We start from the raw sequence: 20,946 nt of genomic DNA on the forward strand, positions 1-20,946 counted from the left end.
TTCAGTATCTCCCTTTTGAGAAAGTCCCATCCGTCCTTAACTCCTTTATCTTTTAGTATTTCTGACCATGGAATCGCCCTCAATACTTCTCTAAGTTTACTGAAATCCGCTCTCCTAAAGTCTAGAATGTGTGTTTGACTATGCCTGGCTTCTCCTTTCCACTGTATTACAAACTCCAGGAGAACATGGTCACTTCCACCTAATGATCCCACCACTTGCACCCCATTAACCAAGTCATCCTTGTTGGTTAGGATCAGATCTAAAATAGCTGACCCCCTTGTTGCCTCTTCCACCATTTGGACAATAAAATTGTCTTCCAGGCAAGTGAGGAATTTGCTAGACCTTGAGGATTTTGCTGAGTTTGACTTCCAGCAGATATCAGGATAGTTGAAGTCACCCATCACTACTACATCTCTCCTTTCTGACTGTGTGGCCATCTGTTCTAGAAAGATATCATCCAATTCCTCAGTCTGATTTGGGGGTCTGTAGTAGACTCCCACCATAACATCCTTGTTGTTTCTCTCCCCTTTAATTTTTATCCAGATGCTCTCCACCTGGCTTCCATGATTGATGTCTAGGATCTCTTCACTGGTGTAAATATCTCTGACATATAGTGCTATTCCTCCTCCTTTCCTGTTTGGCCGATTTCTCTTAAAAAGGTTATACTCCTCTATTTCCACATTCCAATCATGAGACTCATCCCACCAGGTTTCAGTGATGCCTAGTATATCATATTTGCTTTGTTGTACTAGGAGTTCAAGTTCATCTTGCTTATTTCCCATGCTCTGTGCATTAGTGTAGAGACATCGCAGACCATGGGTCCCTTTTACTTGCTGCCTGTGCAAGTTTTTTTGCCTCCCACTGTTGGGTCCTTGCACTTTTTTTCTTGTTTCCTCTATGTCAGTTTGACTATTTTCTCCAGCCCTTTCGCCTTCCTTAATATTGTCTCCCTTCCCCTCGGAACTCAGTTTAAAGCCCACCCGATCAAGTTCTTGAGACTGTTGGCAAAAACATTTCTTCCAACTTGCGTGAGATGCAACCCGTCTGTTGCAAGAAGTCCCTCCTCATGGAATCAATGGCACATGATCTGGAGTTGGCTATCCTGCTTAAAATTCAAAGATATAAGTTGCTGACATCATGATTCCCATCCGTTGCCAGAATCCCAACAACTACCCAGTAGCTAGCCAGTGGATTTACTACAAACACTTGTTTCATTGTACATTGCCTTTAAAACAAACAAACAAGCAAACAAATTCTATGGTTATATAAAACAAGGTAATTAAAAATCTTAAAAGAATGGCAAAAATCATCAATAGATTTTTATTTATTAATATTTTACAAGCTTTGATATACATGATAAGAGTGACTGACACTGTTGTATTAAGATCTGGAATATGAGAGCTGACATTCTCCAAATTTTCTGTAATTAATGGAATATCATGAAGACACTATTAAATGACAGCCTTTAAGAAGCTGGCCCCACTACTCATATACATGTAGAGTCTAGATAGGACCTTTTTTGGACTACAACTCCCAATTCCCCGAGTCAGTGTTGTCAGTGCATATGCTGTCTTAGGGTTTCTGAAAGATTTAGTCCAAAAAAGTTATTTTCCCAGAACTCTGAGTGTATGTAGTGTGCCAGGTATTCTCTTCTGCCGTAAAGAAAACTCCTAGGACCTTCTCTTAAACCAACATACAGTCTGGTACCTACAGTAGGAGCTTGACAGAATGCACAGGTGGCTGCATACTGACATTAGACCTTCTGAACTTGTCTCCTGCTGCCTGCCATATTCATAAGTAATCTGTCCACTCCTCCCAGGGTTGTGAGCACTTGGGGAGTTGCTAAGTGTCAGAATTTATTTGCACTATTTTGATTAGTCCAGACCTGGCAGGGGTTTATTTTCTTTTTAATGACCTCTTGCTGTGAATCAGAGCTTTCAAAAGGAGGCGAGGAGAGGAATGGCACAGGAGGGGGGAGGGGGGAAGAAGGAGGGGGAGTAAAAAAGCAGCAGAAGCAGGGATACTTATGCTGGAAGGCAGCAGTGCTGAGCCCAGCCGCTGATTCTAAATTCTTAATCATGTTGATGATTCCAATGGGAAATGTTCCCTTAAATGGAAATGTTTGGATAAAACAGTTCAGGGGCCATTCTTTCCCTGCTCCCCACCAGCAGTAAAGGGTTCCTCTAATGTGATTTTCCTGCTACAGTTAAAAGAACAGCTGGTGAAACCTTTTGGTTAAGACAAACAAGGATCCAAAAACAACATAAAGCTACACTGCTTCTTGCTCCTAGTGTCTACACCAGTTGCAGTTTATCAGAAAGTGCCTGTATATAGCTTAGTTCCTATCACAGTTTTAAAAATACCCCCACCATATATGTAACATTTCAAACCTCTGCTGGTTTTGCTAGAGGGAATTAAAAAAACAACAACATTGAAAGGAAGCTTCCAGGTGCTGAGGTTTCTGGACTGAAGAGACATGGATTAACCCCTACAGAGCATCCAGTACAACCTCCCTTTAAGAATAAATCCACATGATCTCCCCCCCTTCTCATCCACTTCAGTTTTCTTTGTGTCTCCTGCATCCTGCTAGGCAGGTGTCAGAGCCCTGAATGCGGGTAAAAGGCCCTGTTGATGGATACCCCAGATGGAGCGTGGAAATTGCTCAAATAGGCCTCAACCACAGGCCATTGCTAAGGGCTCAACAAAAGACGCCAAATAAGTCAACAAAAATCCCAAAGTTCACAAAGAGAAAGTGTCATTTGTCATTTACTTTGAGCCTGTGAGGGAGTATCAGCCTTACTTGCACTCCTCCTCTTGCCTTGCACACGAGTAAACATGCTAGAGGTCACTTGCATAGATTTCACCACAAAAAAAGGACACTACAGATCAGAAAATAGGCAACCGACCTGTTACATCACCTACAACTTTCAGTGCAGGAAGATAGGTGGAGTTGGTTCATGGTAACTGTACAAGGGTTTATTACATGTACTGTATTTATAGAGTTCAGATCTGCCAACTGAATGTACTGCCAAGTGTACTTTTCAAAATACAGATTTTCTTCCAGCCTAGAAATGTATTAGTGTCACGATGTACTCCTATGAACCCATGACATGATTCAGAATTTCAAAATTAATTACAGACTCACAAATTTGTACAATCCATCTTCCTAATAAAGAAAGGCAATATTCTGTCAGCAATATTAGCACTGTTCAAAGGTAATTTGTAGTAGTTACAGTTGTGTGAATTTTACCAACTTGCAAATGAAGTGGAAATCGATACTATGTATGTCCAGTGCCTTTTCAACATGGTATATAAAAGTGGAAAGTTTTAGAATATCCTGTCATTAGCCCTAGGACTAACACCAACTGTTATATTACACTGTCCAGTTGTATATGAAAATACCCAGCTGTTGATTGAAAACTAGTATAAAATGTGACCCACAAGATTCAATTAAATGGAAAATTGATCCTCCCTTTGAAGCCTCTTGCTGTTTCCAAGCAGCACACCACTAGATTAAAGCACTTAAAGATATAACTCAACATTATGGTCTGAAAGGAGAGCGGAATATTGTATTGCTTAAGTTTTATTATGCTGATTTGAATTAAAGATGCCATGGCCAGAACTTGGATTTCTGGAGAGGAAAGTCTCTCTATTGAAGTCATTTAAACTGCATTGTATTTTTTTAAAATATGCTTTTTAAATGGTTGTCATGTTTTGCTTCTTTAATTATTCAAATGAAATATCCCGCTGAGAGGACAAACAATGAACAGAATGAGTGTTTGTGTGTATTAATTCTTGCTCAGTGTTTCGCCTAGGCATGTCTGTTTATGATGTTCCTTGGGGAACTGATAATTACAGAATTCCATGTGACCAAATCCCTATGAAATTGTGCAAAGATTTTCTGTATAATAGTGTTAACTTGGATGAAGTATTTCCTGGGGCCACCAAACAGGTCATGAGGGGTTAAGGGACAAAGAACCACTCTCTAATTCTGTAATTCCTTCTTTAATTAAACTTCATGGCTATTCCACTGATAGTTGGTGCTCATGGATGTCTCCTCCCACTCCTAAAGGAGGAATTTGTAATCCTGCAGAGTCTGATTGTTGCTGAGTACTTGATTTCTTTGGAGACTGATTACACTCCCCTTTTCTTCATCTACTGTGAGTTAGCTTGGATTCAGATATCAGCAGGGTGTGTCTGTGGGTGGATGGATGAACATTTTTAAAAAGAAAGTTCTTGCCAAGCTAAACATGTTTAAGACCCATTGATTTCAATCGAAGAGAGTCAAGCCCCTGCATAAATTTCTTCCATTTAAAATGCTAGGGTTAATAGTGTCAGTCTATGCAATTCCACTCGAGAATGTGAAGCTCAGCCATGGAAACCCACTAGGTGACCGTCCCCTGAAAATGAGACTCAGGGTGGCTTCCACACTCTCAACCTCAGAAGAAGGCAAAGGCAAATCTCTTCTGAACAAATCATGCCAAGAAAACCTCATGGTATGTTTGTCTTAGGGCAGGGGTAGGCAACCTGCGGCCCGCGGGCCGGATGTGGCCCGGCGAGGCCTTGGGACTGGCCCCAGCCCCGTCCTGCCACCGATTGCCACCGGGGCCTTTGGCCTCTCGCGCGCAGGGGCAAGAGGAGGAATTGTCTATAGACGCCTCAGAAACATGCATTTATATTAACATTTTTTTTAAATCAGCAAATTTTTTTGCGTGTCCTCCACTTTTTTTAAAAAAGTGTCCACCATTTGAAAATGTTGTCCTACATTTGTCCTGGTTTATTTATTTATTTATTTAAATTCTTTAAAAATTATTTAATTATTTATTTTTTGGCTTCGGCCCCCCAGTTGTCTGAGGGACAGCAACCCGACCCTTGGCTCAAAAAGGTTGCCTACCCCTGTCTTAGGGTCACTATAAATGAGAAACAACCTGAAGGCACATTGCAACAAAGAAGGCTAGAAGGGGGACACAAAAATGGTTTGGGAGGCCACAAATGGCCCATAGGCTGCCCAATAAACCAAAGAGCACAAGTTTGTTTGCAGGGCCTAGATTTTAAAAGGGCCTCACCTGGTAATTTATAGATGATGAAGAAGGACATCTAGGTAGATGCAAAGCAGAGCTTCTGAACAGAATGTTTAGGGCTTGGTGGCAGGGGAACTAAACACCATAAAGGCACTAGATTTTGTTTGATCTTGGAAACTCAGGTCCAAAACACACTGTAGAAATAATTCAGTTTGAGACAGTTTTAACTGCCCTGGCTCAGTGCTATGGAATCCTGGGGATTGTAGTTTATTGTGGCACCAGAGCTCTCTGACAAAGAAGGCTAAATGTCTCAGAGAAGTACAGGTCCCAGAATTCCCTAGCATTAAGCCAGGGCAGTTAAAGCGGTCTCAAACTGCATTATTTTTGCAGTGTGTCTTGGACCTAAGTAGGGTCAGATCTACTTAGTACTTGGATGGGAGACTGCCAATAAATACCAGATTCTTTAGGCTATATTTCAGAGAAAGCAACTGGCAAAACCACCTCTGAGTATTCCTTGCCTAAGAAAACCCTATTACATCCATTCACAGACACGGAGCTATATGTTGAAGAAGGCCCTTTCCAGAAGGGCACCCTAGTACGTACTCTGTACGTACTAGGGTTGCCCAGGGGTATCTCTTTCAGACGCCCCCAACCCTAGTACATACAGAGTACGTACAAAATGGCGGTGCCCATTCTACGACCGCGCTGCCTCCAAACGGGGCGGTGCGGACGTGACGTCCTGGCACCATGGAAAGGCACCTGTGGCGCCCTTTCCGTGGCGCAGGAAGGAGCTCTGAAACGGAGCTCCTTCCTTCACTTGTGTCGCTGGCACAGCCTTTACACGGCTATGCCAGCGACACAAAAGGAAAGGGACCAAGCAGCCCCTTTCTCTTTTTCCCCGCCACTGTTGCGGTGTCCTTGGGGCTTGAAGCCCCAAGGACACCCCTTTCCAGGCCGCAGGAAGCGGCCTTTTGCCGCTTCCCGCGGCCTGGAAAAGTGGCGGATCGGGGCCTCAGGTCTGCCGCTGTGGCAGCTGAGGCCCCGATTCGTTGGGGAAAGGGGCGGGTACAGGCCACCCCAAAGGGGCGGTCTGTAAACCACCAAAGTTAACCTTTTGGATAAGCTGGTCTCAGTCAAAGCCTTTAAAAATCAAAACCAGTACTTTAAATTTGTCCTGGATACACACTGGCAGCCAGTAACACTGATGATTTCATAGAATCATAGAATTATATGACAGAACTACAGTAGTTAATAATCTTTGGCTGTGTTTTGGACTAACCTCAATTTCTGAACTTTAATACCAACCCCATATATGAGATGAATGGCAATAGTGTAAGTGCAAGTATATGAGAGGTTGGGTTGCTATGGCCAGTCATTGCTACAGCTGGTATACCAGCTGATAAAAGCCTTAGAAACATCTTGATTTTCATCTTCTTTGGGTCCGTCTACACTTGGGGGGAAAGTCTAAATGGACTGCTCCTCAGTTCTGCCCTGCACTGCCCTGGAACCACTCAATACCTGGTTTTCTCTGCATCAGGTGTTTAGACATGTCCCTGTGGATGTTACTGTGGTCTGCTGCCACTGCCTTTCCTCTGTCATTTATACAGTTGTCCCTCCATATTCACTAGGGTTAGGGGAACAAGACCCCCGTGAACATGAAAAAACTGCAAATAACAAAAACACTGTTTTTACCTGAGAGGACACATCTCTAGGAATCTCTAAGTCCTCCATTGCAACTCCGCGGTCAATATCCAACATACACTGACCATAGAATGGCACTGGAGTAGTTACAAATGGTCTTTCAGTGCAACTTTTAGTTACAGAGTTGCACTGGAGGACCTAGACAGTCCTAGAAAGAACATATTAATGAAATCCGTGAATAATCAAATCCGCAAATATCAAAGCCGCAAATATGGAGGGATGACTGTATTTTTTATCTTCTTTTTTCTCCTTTCTTATTTTATTTATTAATATCTTACCTTTTTCTCAGCCTGGGATACCTGCTTTATTTCACACTCCTATCAAACTGTAGCTCTCAGGCTGACAAAGATGTCCAGCCCTTCCACAAAGGACTAGTTCACAAACTAGAGTACTTATTGATTCAACATTTTCTTTAGCATCTTCCCAGCAGCTGTTCCCATGTTCTTAAACTCCCTAGAGAGGCTAGACTGATGTTTTCTATGTTTTTATGAAGCAAACTTTTATTAGAGTCTCTATGAATTTTGTAAACTGCATTGGATCCCCAGGCTGGGGAAAAGGTGGGATATCAATAAATAAAATAAGAATAACAGAATCATAGAATTGGAAGAGACTACAAAGGCCATCCAGTCCAGCCCCATGCCATGCAAGAACTCATAATCAAAGAACCCCCGACATCCAGCCTCTGTTTAAAAATCTCAAAAGAAAGAGACTTCACCACATACAAAGGGAATATGTTCCACTGTTGACTAGCTCTTCCTGTCAGGAAGTTCCTCCTAATGTTGAGGTGGAATCTCTTTTCCTGTAGCTTGCATCTATTGTTCCCAGTCCTGTTCTCTGGAGCAGCAGAAAACAAGCACACTTCATCCTCAATATAATACTCCTTCAAATACTTAAACAGGGCTATCATATAACCTCTTAACCATCTCTTCTCCAGACTAAACATCCCCAGCTCCCTCACTGGGCATGGTTTCCAGACCTTTTATTATTTTGGTCACCCTCCTCTGAACATGTTCCAGCTTGTCAACATCCTTTTTGAATTGTGATGCCCAGAAGTGGAAACAGTATCCCAAGAGAGGCCTGACGAAAGCAGAATAGAGTGACGCACACACACACTTTGGGGGTAGAATTCTACTAGGGAGAAATTTCCTAATTTTGTGCCTCCTGTAGCCCTACTACTGAGTATTAGATAGTGGAATCACCCCCAATTAGGTAACAAATTCAAAGTTCTCAATTGCCCCTCACTAACCTGGTTCTCCACCTCCATTGGATTAGATGCCCAGGCCTTTGTAAGAGTTTGTCACAATCCCATGAAACCAGAGATTTACTTCACATTGCAATCCATAGCCCAAAGTTATTTGTCTCACTACAAGGTTTACACCTCTGACTGAACAAGTCTTAAATAACGATATAGCCATGGTAGTCTGTGGAATCAGTATGGAGAAAGACCTTGTAGCACCTTTGCGACTAACTGAAAGAAAGAAGTTGGCAGTATGAGCTTTCATAGATTTAAGTGCATCTGAGGAAGTAGACCTAAGTCTATGAAAACCCATGCTGCCAGTTTTTTTCTTTCAGTTTGTCTCAAAGGTGCTACAAGATCTCTCTACATACTAAGTCTAAAATAAGTATCTGATTAAAAGTGGACATGGTGATCTTGTGTGGCTACATAATACTCACAATTATCAACATAACTTGCAGTGAAACCTATTTTCCCTGCTTACAAGGGAACCTTTAATATAGTTTGATACTAGTACTCTTCTACCACAGAAGCATCTATCTTGAGGAATGATGACTGAATTTGGAGAAACAGCCAAATAACAACTGTGTTATTATTGGGCTAACAACAACAACACCAACAAAAACATCAGCTGGGAGGGAACTAAGGTCTGTAAGAATAATGCAGTGCTAAGCCATTTGCCTTTCTTGTGTTTTGACTGAGCTTCACAGACCAGATGCTTTTCTCACAAAACATGCAATTTAGAATCAATTTTGTTTCAGTTTACATAGCTGTACTAAGTGAGAAACTGCTGTTCAGTTCTCTGAGAGCAATGCTCTGACTCCTTGTGGTTATTTGAAGATTTAATGTGACCCTTGTATTCAGTTATTTTCCCCCTATGCAGGATTTCATTTTCTCTTCCAACAGGGAGGACCAGACGCAGGAATAGCAGACATCCAAGAGGAGCCATTGTGATATAACAGATAATATAACAGATAGTGGTGGAGTGAGACATAGATCCAAACTTCTTATCAGCAATGAAGCTTGCTGAGTAATTTGGGCCCATTCTGTTCTTTTAGCCTGAATTACCTCCCACGGTTGTTGTAAGGATTAATGGAACAACCTATCCTGAGCTTGTTGGGGGAAAGCATAGGATAAATATGAAATAAATTAGATTGCAAAGTAATTATTCCCCTTAGAACAGTGACACTAGTTAAAAACTATTCATGTTTTCAAAGTAGGCAAAATATTTTGAGACTAATCCTTATCCAGTGTGAAGTCGAAGGCTTGCATGGCTGGCATCCACAGTTTTTTTAGGGTTTTTCATGCTATGTGACCATGTTCGAGAAGAGTTTATTCCCAACATTACACCAACATCCGTGGCTGGCATCATCAGAGAAATTCTTCTCTGAAGATGCCAGCCACAGATGCTGGCGAAACATCAGGAATAAACTCTTCTAGAACATGGCCACATAGCACGAAAAACCCACAAAAAACTAATCCTAATCCATTTATACATGGTACTAACAGTATGATCCACTACATGTCTACTCAGAATTGTTCCATTGAATTCAGTAAGACTTACTGTTAGGTTCCCATTGTCTGAGAAAAGTGGGATATAAATCCTTGAAATACATATATACACACATACATACATAAATATAGATATATAGTCTACAGAATTTGTTTTTGAATGCCTGTCATATTAGTGTGAAATTTACAAGGTATATGGTCTTTTAATACATTTTAATATTTTAATGTGTAATGTTTTTAACTTTGAAAATGGTTTAATAGTTTTTAAAATCCTATATTTATACTTTTGTATTTTTTAAAATTTGTATTGTTTTAAATATGTTGCTAGCAACCTTGAATCCCTATATCAGGAGAAAGGTGAGATAAAAATGAATATAATAATAATAATAATAATAATAATAATAATATACATTGACTAGATAGAATTGCTTTAAAAATTTTGACTTTCCACCTTCTATTTCACGTAATACATCAAGCTAAAAATGCTTTCTCATGTCAAGTTTTGAAACTTATTTTCTAGTTTCATATGTTTTGAAGCTTATTTTTCTGCTATAGTGCTGGCCTACTATGTAGATTCTGAGGTCATATACTCCTTCATGCTTCTTAAGTTTCCATCTGTCTAACACCAAAGGGGAATTTTTAGACAATGACTTCTGGAAACAGAAGAACTAATACAAAGGTTAATTATATACTGCCCTGCAGATTATGCAACAGATGTATACATAGTAAACATTTACAGGCACATCCCTGTAAATCTGTGGACACAGATGTGCATGTTTTGGTACATCGGAGAGTATCTTTGAGAAGCCCACTTCCTGTTCCTTATGAACAGCCAGGTGGTTATGCATTGTGCTATTTTAAGAAAAGAAAAAAAGGAGCAACCTTACTGGTTATCTACAACTTGGCTGGATAACAATGATACTAACTGCATAATGCTTGTCTTTTGTACCTAGAGATTATAGTGATAGTGTATTCTTGAGGATATTATTTAGAAGAAAATAAATTAAAAGACGGTCACTATTCAGTTTGGAATTCATTCATTTCTAGCCCAGCCAAAGTCTCTCAAGAAGCCATGGAATCTCTTTCTATTAAAAATCACAAATCTGTTGGCTTGGTTGACTGAGCAGAAAAGAAAACCTAACAAAAACGCACAGAGATTAGATACCAGAGATTGCAGATGAGGTTAGAGTTAATGTACTATAAAAACTCTGTCCTAGCAATGCAAGGATTCATGTCCACAACTGAATGTTTGGGGAGTTATTGAGAGCAACAGCAACAGACATTTCTCAAGCCAAGCATCTTGTAAAATGAGTTTCTCTGTAAGGCTGAATAAGTAAATAAGGGACATTTTCAGATATCCCATTAGCTTACTTCTGAGTAAATGCACTTAGTAGCCTCTGTGTTCTGCTCTTCAGAAGAGTTGGGGGACACACCCCAGCTGTGCCTGGAGATTATGAAATTGGTAGGGTGAGGAAGGCAGTTTGTGAAATTATGCTGTCAATGTTTTTATCAGTGCAGTCAAATGGAATATGAAAAATAGCCAAGGGACACAGCTTCTTTAAGAATTAAAACTAGTTTTCCGTTCTAGCTTTCTGTTGGGGGGGGGGGGGAGCAAATGAGTTTAGATATGGAAGATCCTTGATGAACATCAGCTCCCTCATAGGTTTTAGAAAAATAATTAAAGCAACAATGAGTGTGTGTGTCTGCACACGAGTGTGTGGGTGTGCATGGGTATCTATATATGGGGGTCAGATCAGGGCCATGGTGTTGGGAGCATTAATCCTTTTCTATGCACTGCTTCCCTGAACTAAGCCACTATCCTGAAGCACTATATAATAAAGACCATATGTTAATTTTGCTTATTTAGGACATGGTTTAAAATATCTTTTCTTACTTTTCTATGCATTTATTGTTCCAATGGAAAAGGACATGAAGCGGCCTCTTTCATGGCTCTCTGGCCCATTAGCCATTAAAAGTCCACTAGAATCCTGTTAATTTCTTAATGGGTAGCCCATGACACTGACTCACTTTCTAAATCCAGCCTTTTTTGTGCCAAGGCAAAAACTTATTGGATTTACTAAAAGTGCATTTTGAACATTTAAATTAAACAGTATTTTAGTGTACTTGATTTGGGAGGAAGACCTGGTGATTTTACTTGCCTAAACTACAACCACAACATAGCTACATGCTTTGGGTTTCAAATATTTGAGTTCATTGGGGGGGAAAAACAAGTTGAATATATTTGAATAAATAACCCAGGCAAGGAAATTGGAATTTGCCTCCAGATATTCCAAAAGGAAGAAAAGTGACTATATTAACTGAAGGAACTATTGAGAATTATTCAGTCATTTGAATGAAATATGCCGTAGCACTCGCAGACAAGGCTATCCATTGTATGGTTCATTGGATGATCCAGGCTAATTTGAATAAAGCATTTTTCTTCAATGCCCCCTCCTGTTACTTAAATACTTGATTCTTCCCTCATCCGCTAGCCACATACTAATTGTTCCATTGCCTTATTTCTTTCCAGCATCAGCTCCACAGTCAGATGAAGGTTCTGATATAGATTCTGAGCCAGATTTGCCATTAAAGCGAAAGCAGCGTCGTAGCAGAACAACCTTTACAGCTGAACAATTAGAAGAGCTGGAGAGAGCTTTCGAGAGGACCCATTACCCTGATATTTACACTCGGGAGGAGCTTGCACAAAGAGCTAAACTCACTGAAGCTCGGGTTCAGGTGAATATGCTTCTTAATGGTTGTCAACAGTTCATTTTGTATTCATGGGGAGGGGGTAGAATACGAAGAAAAGTGGTTACCATTTTGCAATTCTTCTTCTATGAAAACATTTCCTTGGTGAACGAAAAACAAAAAGAGAGAAAGAGATATCAGGCTGCTTCAATGGTGCTGGTGCATAGGAAATTACTTACCCTCCAACTATCCTGATTGGATAGGGACAGTCTTGACTAATCCATTGCCCCACTTTTTCAGCTGTTTTTAAAAAGTCCTAGTTTCTCTCTCTTCCTCCCACTTTCCTCCTTGTCCTCAGCTTACTTCACCTTCTACAAACTGAGTTCAATGTGCAAAAGTAGTTTGAACTCAATCAATTCAGTGGGGACAGAGAACAGGATGGGCAGAATCTTGCCTTTCCCTGTAGACACAGGCAAAAGCAAGGTGCTACAGCCTTTCCTAGGTGGTCTTTTCTTCTTTGTTAATAACTTTTGCCACCTTGACCACACTGTGTCACACATAGTGTGGTCACACATCTCCTACTTTGGATCTGTGAAATGTTGGAGGATATGTAATTAACCTATTTTTTTAAAAAATGTTATAAGGGTTGGCCCAGTTAGTCCATTGGGCATGCACAACCCTCCTGCAGGAATAACCAGTATGTGGAAAAGTTACTTTCTTGGACTACAACTCCCACTATATTCCAGCCAGCATGACCACTGGTTCCTGAAGGACTGCTAATGGGAGGGCTTGTTGAAAACAGGAAACAGCCGTTAATGGCACAATGGATGAAAGAGAGGGTGGGAAGGGTATGATTGGTGAATGAATCAGATTTTTTGTCTCCTGTGGATGTTGTTGATATCATTTCATAGCTTCCTGCCTTATTCATATTTAATTATTTAAGTTCTTAACAGAGTTTGACTAACATTTGTTTGATGGCGCTTCGTGTCTTCAGAGGAGAAAAAAAAATGAAATTTTCCTGTTCTTATTTTTTTTTAAGGCAAGTTCCCGCCTTTCCTAAAGAACTATAGCTCTTAAAAGATTAAAAATAAACATTAATTTATACTGGATAGTATTATTACAGTTTTAGATACTAACATTTGTAATGTTTATTTCCCACAATAATGCTACCATATTTTCTATCATTAAAACATAGCAGAAATAATAAATGCACGCCAGAATCCTATATCATCTTTTGCTTAATGACTGCATTCATATTGCAGAAATAATCCAGTCAGACACCAGTTTAACTGCCACGGCTCAATGTTATTAATTTTATTGAGATATTTAGCCTTCATTGTCAGAGAGCTTTGGTGCCACATTAGATTACAGTTTCCAGAATTCCATAACATTAGCCATGGAAGTTAAAGTGGTTTCAGCCTGGATTATTTCTGCAGAGTGGATGCAGCCAATATAACTTTACATATACTTAGTTGAGTATTCAGTCTCAGAAATCTTGGGACTGATGTGCATTGGTGTGTGATGTGTACAATGGTGCACAATGCGTATTGGGCATTTTGCTGTCTCTGCTAGGAAGGCTGCATCAGCACTGCAGAAATAATCCAGTTTGACCCACCTTCACTGCCATGGCTCAATGCTATGGAGTTCTGGGAATTGTAGTTTGTTGAGCCACCAGAGCAAATTGATTACTAGCATATAAGATAAGAAAGGTTGACAGTCACTGATCTGAAACATGATCTTTCTTGCAAAATTTTGAAGAAGTGTTATAAGATTTTGAAAAGTCAAACACAAAAAGGCTTGAGTGTTTTCAAAGCTATAGTTTTGCTGATGAGCACAGTTTCTAGACACAACTTTGATTTGTAAAAGGCGAAAGATTTTATATGATCTGAAGAGAAACCAGAGTAGACACAACTTTGATTTGGCTGATTGCAAAGTATTTCACAACTCTCCTAACTGGGAGTGTAAATAAGGGGCAGATAAATGATAGATGGGGACCTACTGGTAAATCACCTAGTGATTTGCACTAAATACCAAGAGTTTCTGATGGCCAAGCTTTTAAATCTTTCTCCTCCTAAATTCTCCTCCTAAATCACAAAAGCTTGGGGGAAAATATGAGCTGATTTGTGAGTGAAAGGATTTGTGTGCGAATGCCAATTCTTAACCTGGAAACCATTTCTTATGTATGTCAGTCTCCTTGAGCACAGTTAGAAAAAGTTACTTTTCAAGACTATAGATCCTAGAAGCCACTGGTCCTGGTAGCTGAAGAGTTTGGGAGCTGTATTTCAAAATGTAATTTCCCAAGTTCTGTCCTCAAGATGCTGCTTTGTACCTAGCTCCACTTGATGGACCTTTGGCTTTAGTAAATCGAGTAACAATATCCTTAAATAAATATCCTTAAATAAATAATAATAAATATCCTTAAATAAATAATAATATCCTTGGGCTTTAGTGTAAAACAAAGTAGATCATATAAATTGTCCTATATATAATTATATTTAATTATCCTATAAATTGTCCTCAAATCTGGGTAATCTTTGTCCTTAGTATTATAATAAAGCTAATCTAAAGCAAACGTCCATCACAGTGATTTGGGGGGGGCGGGGCATATTTCCATTGACTAAAAGAGACTGACTCAAATAAAACAATGATCATTCAAAAACATTTCTACTGAATATATCTAATATTGGATAAGTTTATAATTAGGTAGATATAATTATGCCAAAAGGTTTTTTTTTAAAGGCACAGACATATACTTAGGGGCACATACTCTAGTTGCTTGCACAGGCAATTCTGGGACAAATAAGCTTTAAAGGCCACAATAAATGTCCATATTTTTCTAAAGCAGTGACCCACAGTTACAAGAAAAGCAGACGTCTCATTAACATAACAGCTGTCTTAATGTGGCTTTAACCCTATGACTTTTTACATTCCTTATGGCTTCCTGGGGTTCCCTTGAGACACATCTTGTCTCACACTTACTGCTGTGATCTACAGCCTAACAAATTCTCTACTGTGTTGAACATATGGACATTTTGCTTAAAAAAGCATGCTGGGGACTGAGAAGAAACTCATTCAATCAGTGTTTAAAATAGTGGGAAAAGGAAATCCCCTGGGAATTAAAAATGAACTGGAATTTTTAAGTGACCCAAGTTATGGGTTGTTGGTTAAAGTTTATCAATACTAGACATAACTGTCATAGAAGACTGAAGGGAGATTGTTCTTGAATTGTCAATCCAATATTCATGTTTCTACCTAGATTTCCAGCAGAGCAAATCGGTGTCTAGGCTATTGTATTTGTATCAAACTTTTAATTTTGGGCTGCATAACAGGGACGTAGCCAGGATTTTGGGAAGGGGGGGTCAAGACTAAGTGCCACCATTTTGAGAGGCTAAGAGCCCCTCCCCCCAAGACACAAAAAGAGGGTCGAGCATTTACCCTCGACACCTCGATGGCACCACTTTAACTTCCGTTATGGCTTCATACTATGGAATCTTGGGATCTGTAGTTTTGAGGACCTGTTGAGTCATCTGTCAGGTGCCACAACAAACTACGGCGGGATACATACCGCCATTTAGTACGTATAGGATACGTACTAGGGTTAGGAAGGGGCGGTGCTTCCGCACCCCCCTAACCCTAGTACGTATTCAATACGTACAAGATGGCGGCGCCCCTTCTACATGGGCGCCGCCATCTTGACGTATCGGACGCTGAGCGTCCGTACGCGTCGCGGGCGTTGTGACGTAGCGAGTGCGCCCCTGGCGCCTCGCTACGTCGCAAACGCGACTCAAGAAGAAGCTCCATTTTGGAGCTTGTTTTTCAGTCTGCGCGGGAGCCGCGCCGTGTGGAGGCTCCGGCTCCCCCGCAGACTAACCGGCGGCAGCGGCAGACCGCCGCAAAGCGGCGGTTTGTATCCCGCCTACAAATCCCAGCATTTCACAACATGGAGCCAAGGGCAGTTAAAGTGGCATCAAACTGGATCATTTTTTCAGTGCAGATGCAAAGCGAGTCCTTCCTCTGAAGGTGTTTACATCAGATAAATTCTGCTTGATAAAGCAAAGTGCAGCTGCTCACGCAGTGAGCAGCAGCCACTCTGTTCATGCTCAGAGACACTCTGCTCATGCTTTGAGACACTGCATTCCAACTTCTGAGCTGAGCTAAGAACCCAGGCTGCATCCACACAACATTTCATTCCTACTTCCAAGAGGGATTTTTAATTCCAAGACATACACACACACACACACACACACACACACACACGATTTTTAATTCCAAGACTCGTCTGTCTGTCTGTCTGTCTGTCTGTCTGTCTCTGTCTGTCTGTCTATCTATCTATCTATCTATCTATCTATCAATCTATCATAATTTTAAATTCCAAGACATTATACCTTCCTTTCTTTTTATGAAAAACAAACCCCTTTAAGAGAATCCTATTTTGGGAGAAAGGCAGGGTATAAAATCAATCAATAAAAAATTATAGTGCAATAGTCCATCAGTGCATGGCTTGCATTATAAGACTTTATACCTTTATAGATTTAAAAACAATTAAAATCACAGTAGGCTCAGAGTGCTATGGAATCATGGAATCATAGAGTTGGAAGAGACCCCAAGGGCCATCCAGTCCAACCCCATTCTGCCATGCAGGAACTCCCAGTCAAAGCATCCCCAACAAATTATGTAATGGAGGTGTCCATCTACATTGTAGAAAGATATACTATAGATTAATGCTATGGAAAATCACCACCTTGAGTCCATATATTGGGAGAAAGGCGGGATATAAGAAAATAACAACAACAACAACATCTGGGTATTGTAGTTTTGTGAGACATTTAGCATTCTTTGTCAGAGAGCTCTGGTGGCACAACATACTACAAATCCCAGGATTTTCCATAGCATTAAAGTGGTGTCAAACTGGATTATTTCTGCAGTGTGCAGCCTTATTAGACTGCAGTTCCCAGCAGTCTGTGGTGCTGCTGGATGATGGAGCCTGCAGTCTAGCATTGCCTGGAGCAGGGCCATAGGACTCCACAGCCCCGATTCATCATCTTAGATTGATTCCATATATTAATTAATTAATCATAAAATCATAGAGTCGGAAGAGACCCCAAGAAGGGCCATCCAGTCCAATCCCATTCTGCCATGCAGGAACTCTCCATCAAAGCACCCCCATTGACATGCTAAAAAGGGGCCAGCTAACTGTATTTTATTCTATTTGTCTTTTAAAAAAGAGAAAAAACAAGGCTGGAAGGAAGCCTCTTGCTTTTTGCATCACAGACCCTCCTCTTTTTTGTTGTTGCAAAAATCCAGAATGACTGTTTTTGAAAACCTGAGTTCGTTATCAGAAAAAATGTCCAGAGTAGAGTCTGAGTCTCCTTTCTCTGGACTTCTGAAACCTGAATTATTCCAAAACCCAAAACTGACCCTGAGAGCATCTGGTCTGACCCCAACTCAAGGACACCGGGAATCCTGAAGGTTTAGAGAAATTACTGAATTATTGAATTATACAAGGAATAGTGGTCTCAGGGTTTTGCTGAAGCTCAGTGTACAGAAGCACAACATTATTTTAAAAATATTGTGTATTAAATTACATTCAGTCTATGTCTATGAGATGCATATGAAACATACATGGATCCCATCTCCCATTATATCTCATTAGACATACTGTATATAAATATACCAAACTCTGAAAAACTCCAAAATCCAAAATACATCTAGTCATCAGCATTTTGGGTAAGGGATATTATTATTATTATTATTATTATTATTTTACTATATTGTATATGGATATAACTGCTGAAAGGAAAGTTAAAAGTCACCTTTTCTTTCTTTTATATTTCCCTTTAGAAGCTTCCTTCCTTCGTTTTTCTTTCTTCCTTTCTCCCCTTCCTCTTCCTCCCTTTCTTTTCCTTCTTTTCTTCAGTTCTCCCTCCCTCCCTATCATTCTTCCTTCCTTTTCCCCCTTCCTTCCCTTCTAGAGACTTTTATTTTTGCAAAAGCACAAGGGAGGAAGGGGGAGAAGGAGGAGGAGTGGAAGCCGGACTCCAATGGAAACGAAAGAGAAAGAAATCACAAGGACCCCCTCCCTCCCCCTCCTCTCTCTCTCTCTCTCTCTCTCTCTCTCTGAGCTTGCAACTTTTCCCCTTTTCCCTCTCTGAGTTCTCCGTGGTTTTGATGGAGGGGAGGAGGGGGGAGGAAGGAGCTTGAAGGCCCCCAGGGCCTGAAGGGGGGTCTGGACCCCCAACCCCCCCCTTCCCTACATCTGTGTGCATAATGTATGTTATTTGGCAAACCTGGGGTGTTGTCAACTTTTTTTAGATTTATGGTGAGAAAATGGATATAGGCGTGGACAGTAGTAGAAAGAGGTAAAAAAGCATTAACATAAAATTAGAGATAATAGTAACCTACCCAGGATGGCTTAAATTTAAAAATTATTATTATTATTATTATTATTATTATTATGTTTATTTATATATAGCGCTATAGATTTGCATAGCGTTGTACATACAAACAATAAAATAGATAAGAGTAAACCTGCTCATGGGATACAATCTAAGAAATAATAGCATAATGCATATAAATTATACATAACAATACAGGAAAGGGTTCAATAAAACAGGCAACAAATGAAAAACGTCAAATAGCAAATAATAGTCACAGAATGCCTGGGAATGCTTTTCTGAACAGGATGGTCTTCAACTCAGTTTTGAAACTAGTTAAAGAAGTGATGACCCGTGTTCGTGGGAGATGGAGGTTCCAGGAGTGAGGGGCAGAAAGCCAAAAGGGCTGAATCCAGGACAGGGCAGAGAAAATCTTGGGCTGAGACAGCATACCTTGACTACCAGAATGGAGGGCCAGAGTGGGGAGGTCAGCAGAAAGAAGGTCTGATAAATAAGGAGGGGCCAGCCCATGGAGGGCTTTAAATGTCAGCAACAGGAGCTTATACTGAATACGGAAGGGGAAGGGAGCCTATGAAGGGATGATAATAAAGGAGAGATATGGTCAGAGCCGTGGTCAGATTTAATAATGCATGCAGCTGAATGCTGGACAGAAATTAAAGGATGGAGGTGAGAGAGAGGAAACCCTGCCAGAAGGAGATTACAATAATCTAGTTGTGAGGCGACCAGAGAATGGATCAGAGTCTTGGCAGTACAGGCCGAAAGAAATTGACGGATTTTAGCAATATTGTAGAGAAAGATTATCCCAGCTTTCCAGAATTTGTTACTCTTGAGATAGTTGCCATGCTACCTGGTGATGATGGGACATTTGGAGAGTACCAAGTTGGAGAAGTTGCTCTATCACTTAGCCTAGTGCTTTTTAGGCTATCTAATGTGGGAGACTGGAAGTTATTTTCCCACAATCTGCCAGGAACTGACACCATTTTTATGTCCTCTGGAAACTTACCAGGAACTGGCAGCCAATGGCTCAAGGACCAGCAGCAGCAACAGAAAATGGACCAGTGGTTTGATTAGTGATGCTGTGGCTTCTTTTTTTCTAATTCATTTCAGTTTCTTTCCAATCTTACTCCAACAATAAATGGAATAATGCAAACAGATGTTAAATATGAGGCTATAAAACAACTGCAAGAAAAAACAAAACAAAACCACTATGCTATGCCATTCCAAGGAAATATCAGAACCAGAAAAGGAGGACTGAGGACACATGCAGAAAAACTGGACCATTGTTGGTTTGGACATACTGTTTATACCCAACACATCCCTGGAAATTTTTGTTGTTATTAACTGCTGTCATGTTGATGTCAACTTACAGTGATCCTCAAGAATGTGGAGCCACCAAGTCACCCTATCATCTATAGCCCTGCTCATGTCTTGTAAACTCAGGGCTGTGGCTTCCTTGTTTGAGTCTATCCATCTGGAATGTGGTCTGCCTCTTTTCTCACTGCATTCTACCTTACCAAACAACTGTTCTCCAGCACCACATTTCAAATGAGCTGATTCTCTTCTTATCTGTTTTCTTCTCTGTCCAGTTTTCACAACCATATGGGAAATATGATGGGTTGGACCATCGTAACCATCCCAACCTAACTGTCTAGTTCCTTCATAGCTGTCCTTCCAAGTCTTAGTTTTCTTCTGATTTCTTGACTGCAGTCTCCCGTCTGATTAATTATTGAACCAGAGTATGGAAAAACTTGAACTATTTCAGCATCATCATTGTTTACTTTAAAATTACATATATCATCTGTGGTCATTATTTTTGTCTTCTTAATGTTCAACTATAAACCTGCTTTATTACTTTTTGAGTTTCTTCAGTAATCGCTCCAAGTCTTGGTTACTTTTAGCTACTAATGTGGTGTCATCCATATACTATAGACTGTTGATATTCCAATGTTCAAGCCTCTGTCTTCTGCTTGATTTATGTATATGTTGAAAGTTAAACATAGAGTGATAAAATGCAGCCTTGCCTGACCTCCATACCAATTGGAAATCATTCAGTTTCTCTGTTTTCTGTCCTAAAAGCAGCTTCTTGTCCTGAGTAGAGGTTACTCATCAGGACAATAAAATATTATGGCACACCCATTTCTTTAAGAACAATCCATAGTCTTTGATGATCTATGCAATCAAATGCATTACTATAGTCTATAAAACACTGGTTGATTTTCTTTTACATTTTTGGTATGTTCTATTATCCAGCATTTGTGTGTTATATGATCCCTAATGCCTCATCATTTCCTGAACTCAGCTTGAACATCTGGCATTTCTCTCTCCATATATGGTAAGAGTCTTGGGGGTCATGCAGGTGGGGCAAAAGGAATAGCCAGAGGCCACTCCCACCTTG

General features: G+C 40.3%; 1 protein-coding gene across 3 annotated transcripts in view; it reads left to right on the forward strand.

Moving 5' to 3' along the window:
• The window catches only part of PAX3 (paired box 3), a 163,972-nt gene that overhangs the window by 102,093 nt on the left and 40,933 nt on the right, over positions 1-20,946 (forward strand). For 2 of the 3 annotated variants that reach the window (XM_089507747.1, XM_089507748.1), the window contains exon 5: positions 11,999-12,204. In XM_089507747.1, the coding sequence (XP_089363873.1) occupies positions 11,999-12,204 (206 nt within the window). The remainder of the gene's footprint in view (positions 1-11,998; positions 12,205-20,946) is intronic. The other variant, XM_089507750.1, reaches the window with a different exon arrangement.

This window comes from Sceloporus occidentalis, unplaced genomic scaffold (genome assembly GCF_023333645.1).
Source record: "Sceloporus occidentalis isolate IW3139 unplaced genomic scaffold, rSceOcc1.0.p SCAF_2, whole genome shotgun sequence".
NCBI classification, from domain to species: domain Eukaryota; kingdom Metazoa; phylum Chordata; class Lepidosauria; order Squamata; family Phrynosomatidae; genus Sceloporus; species Sceloporus occidentalis.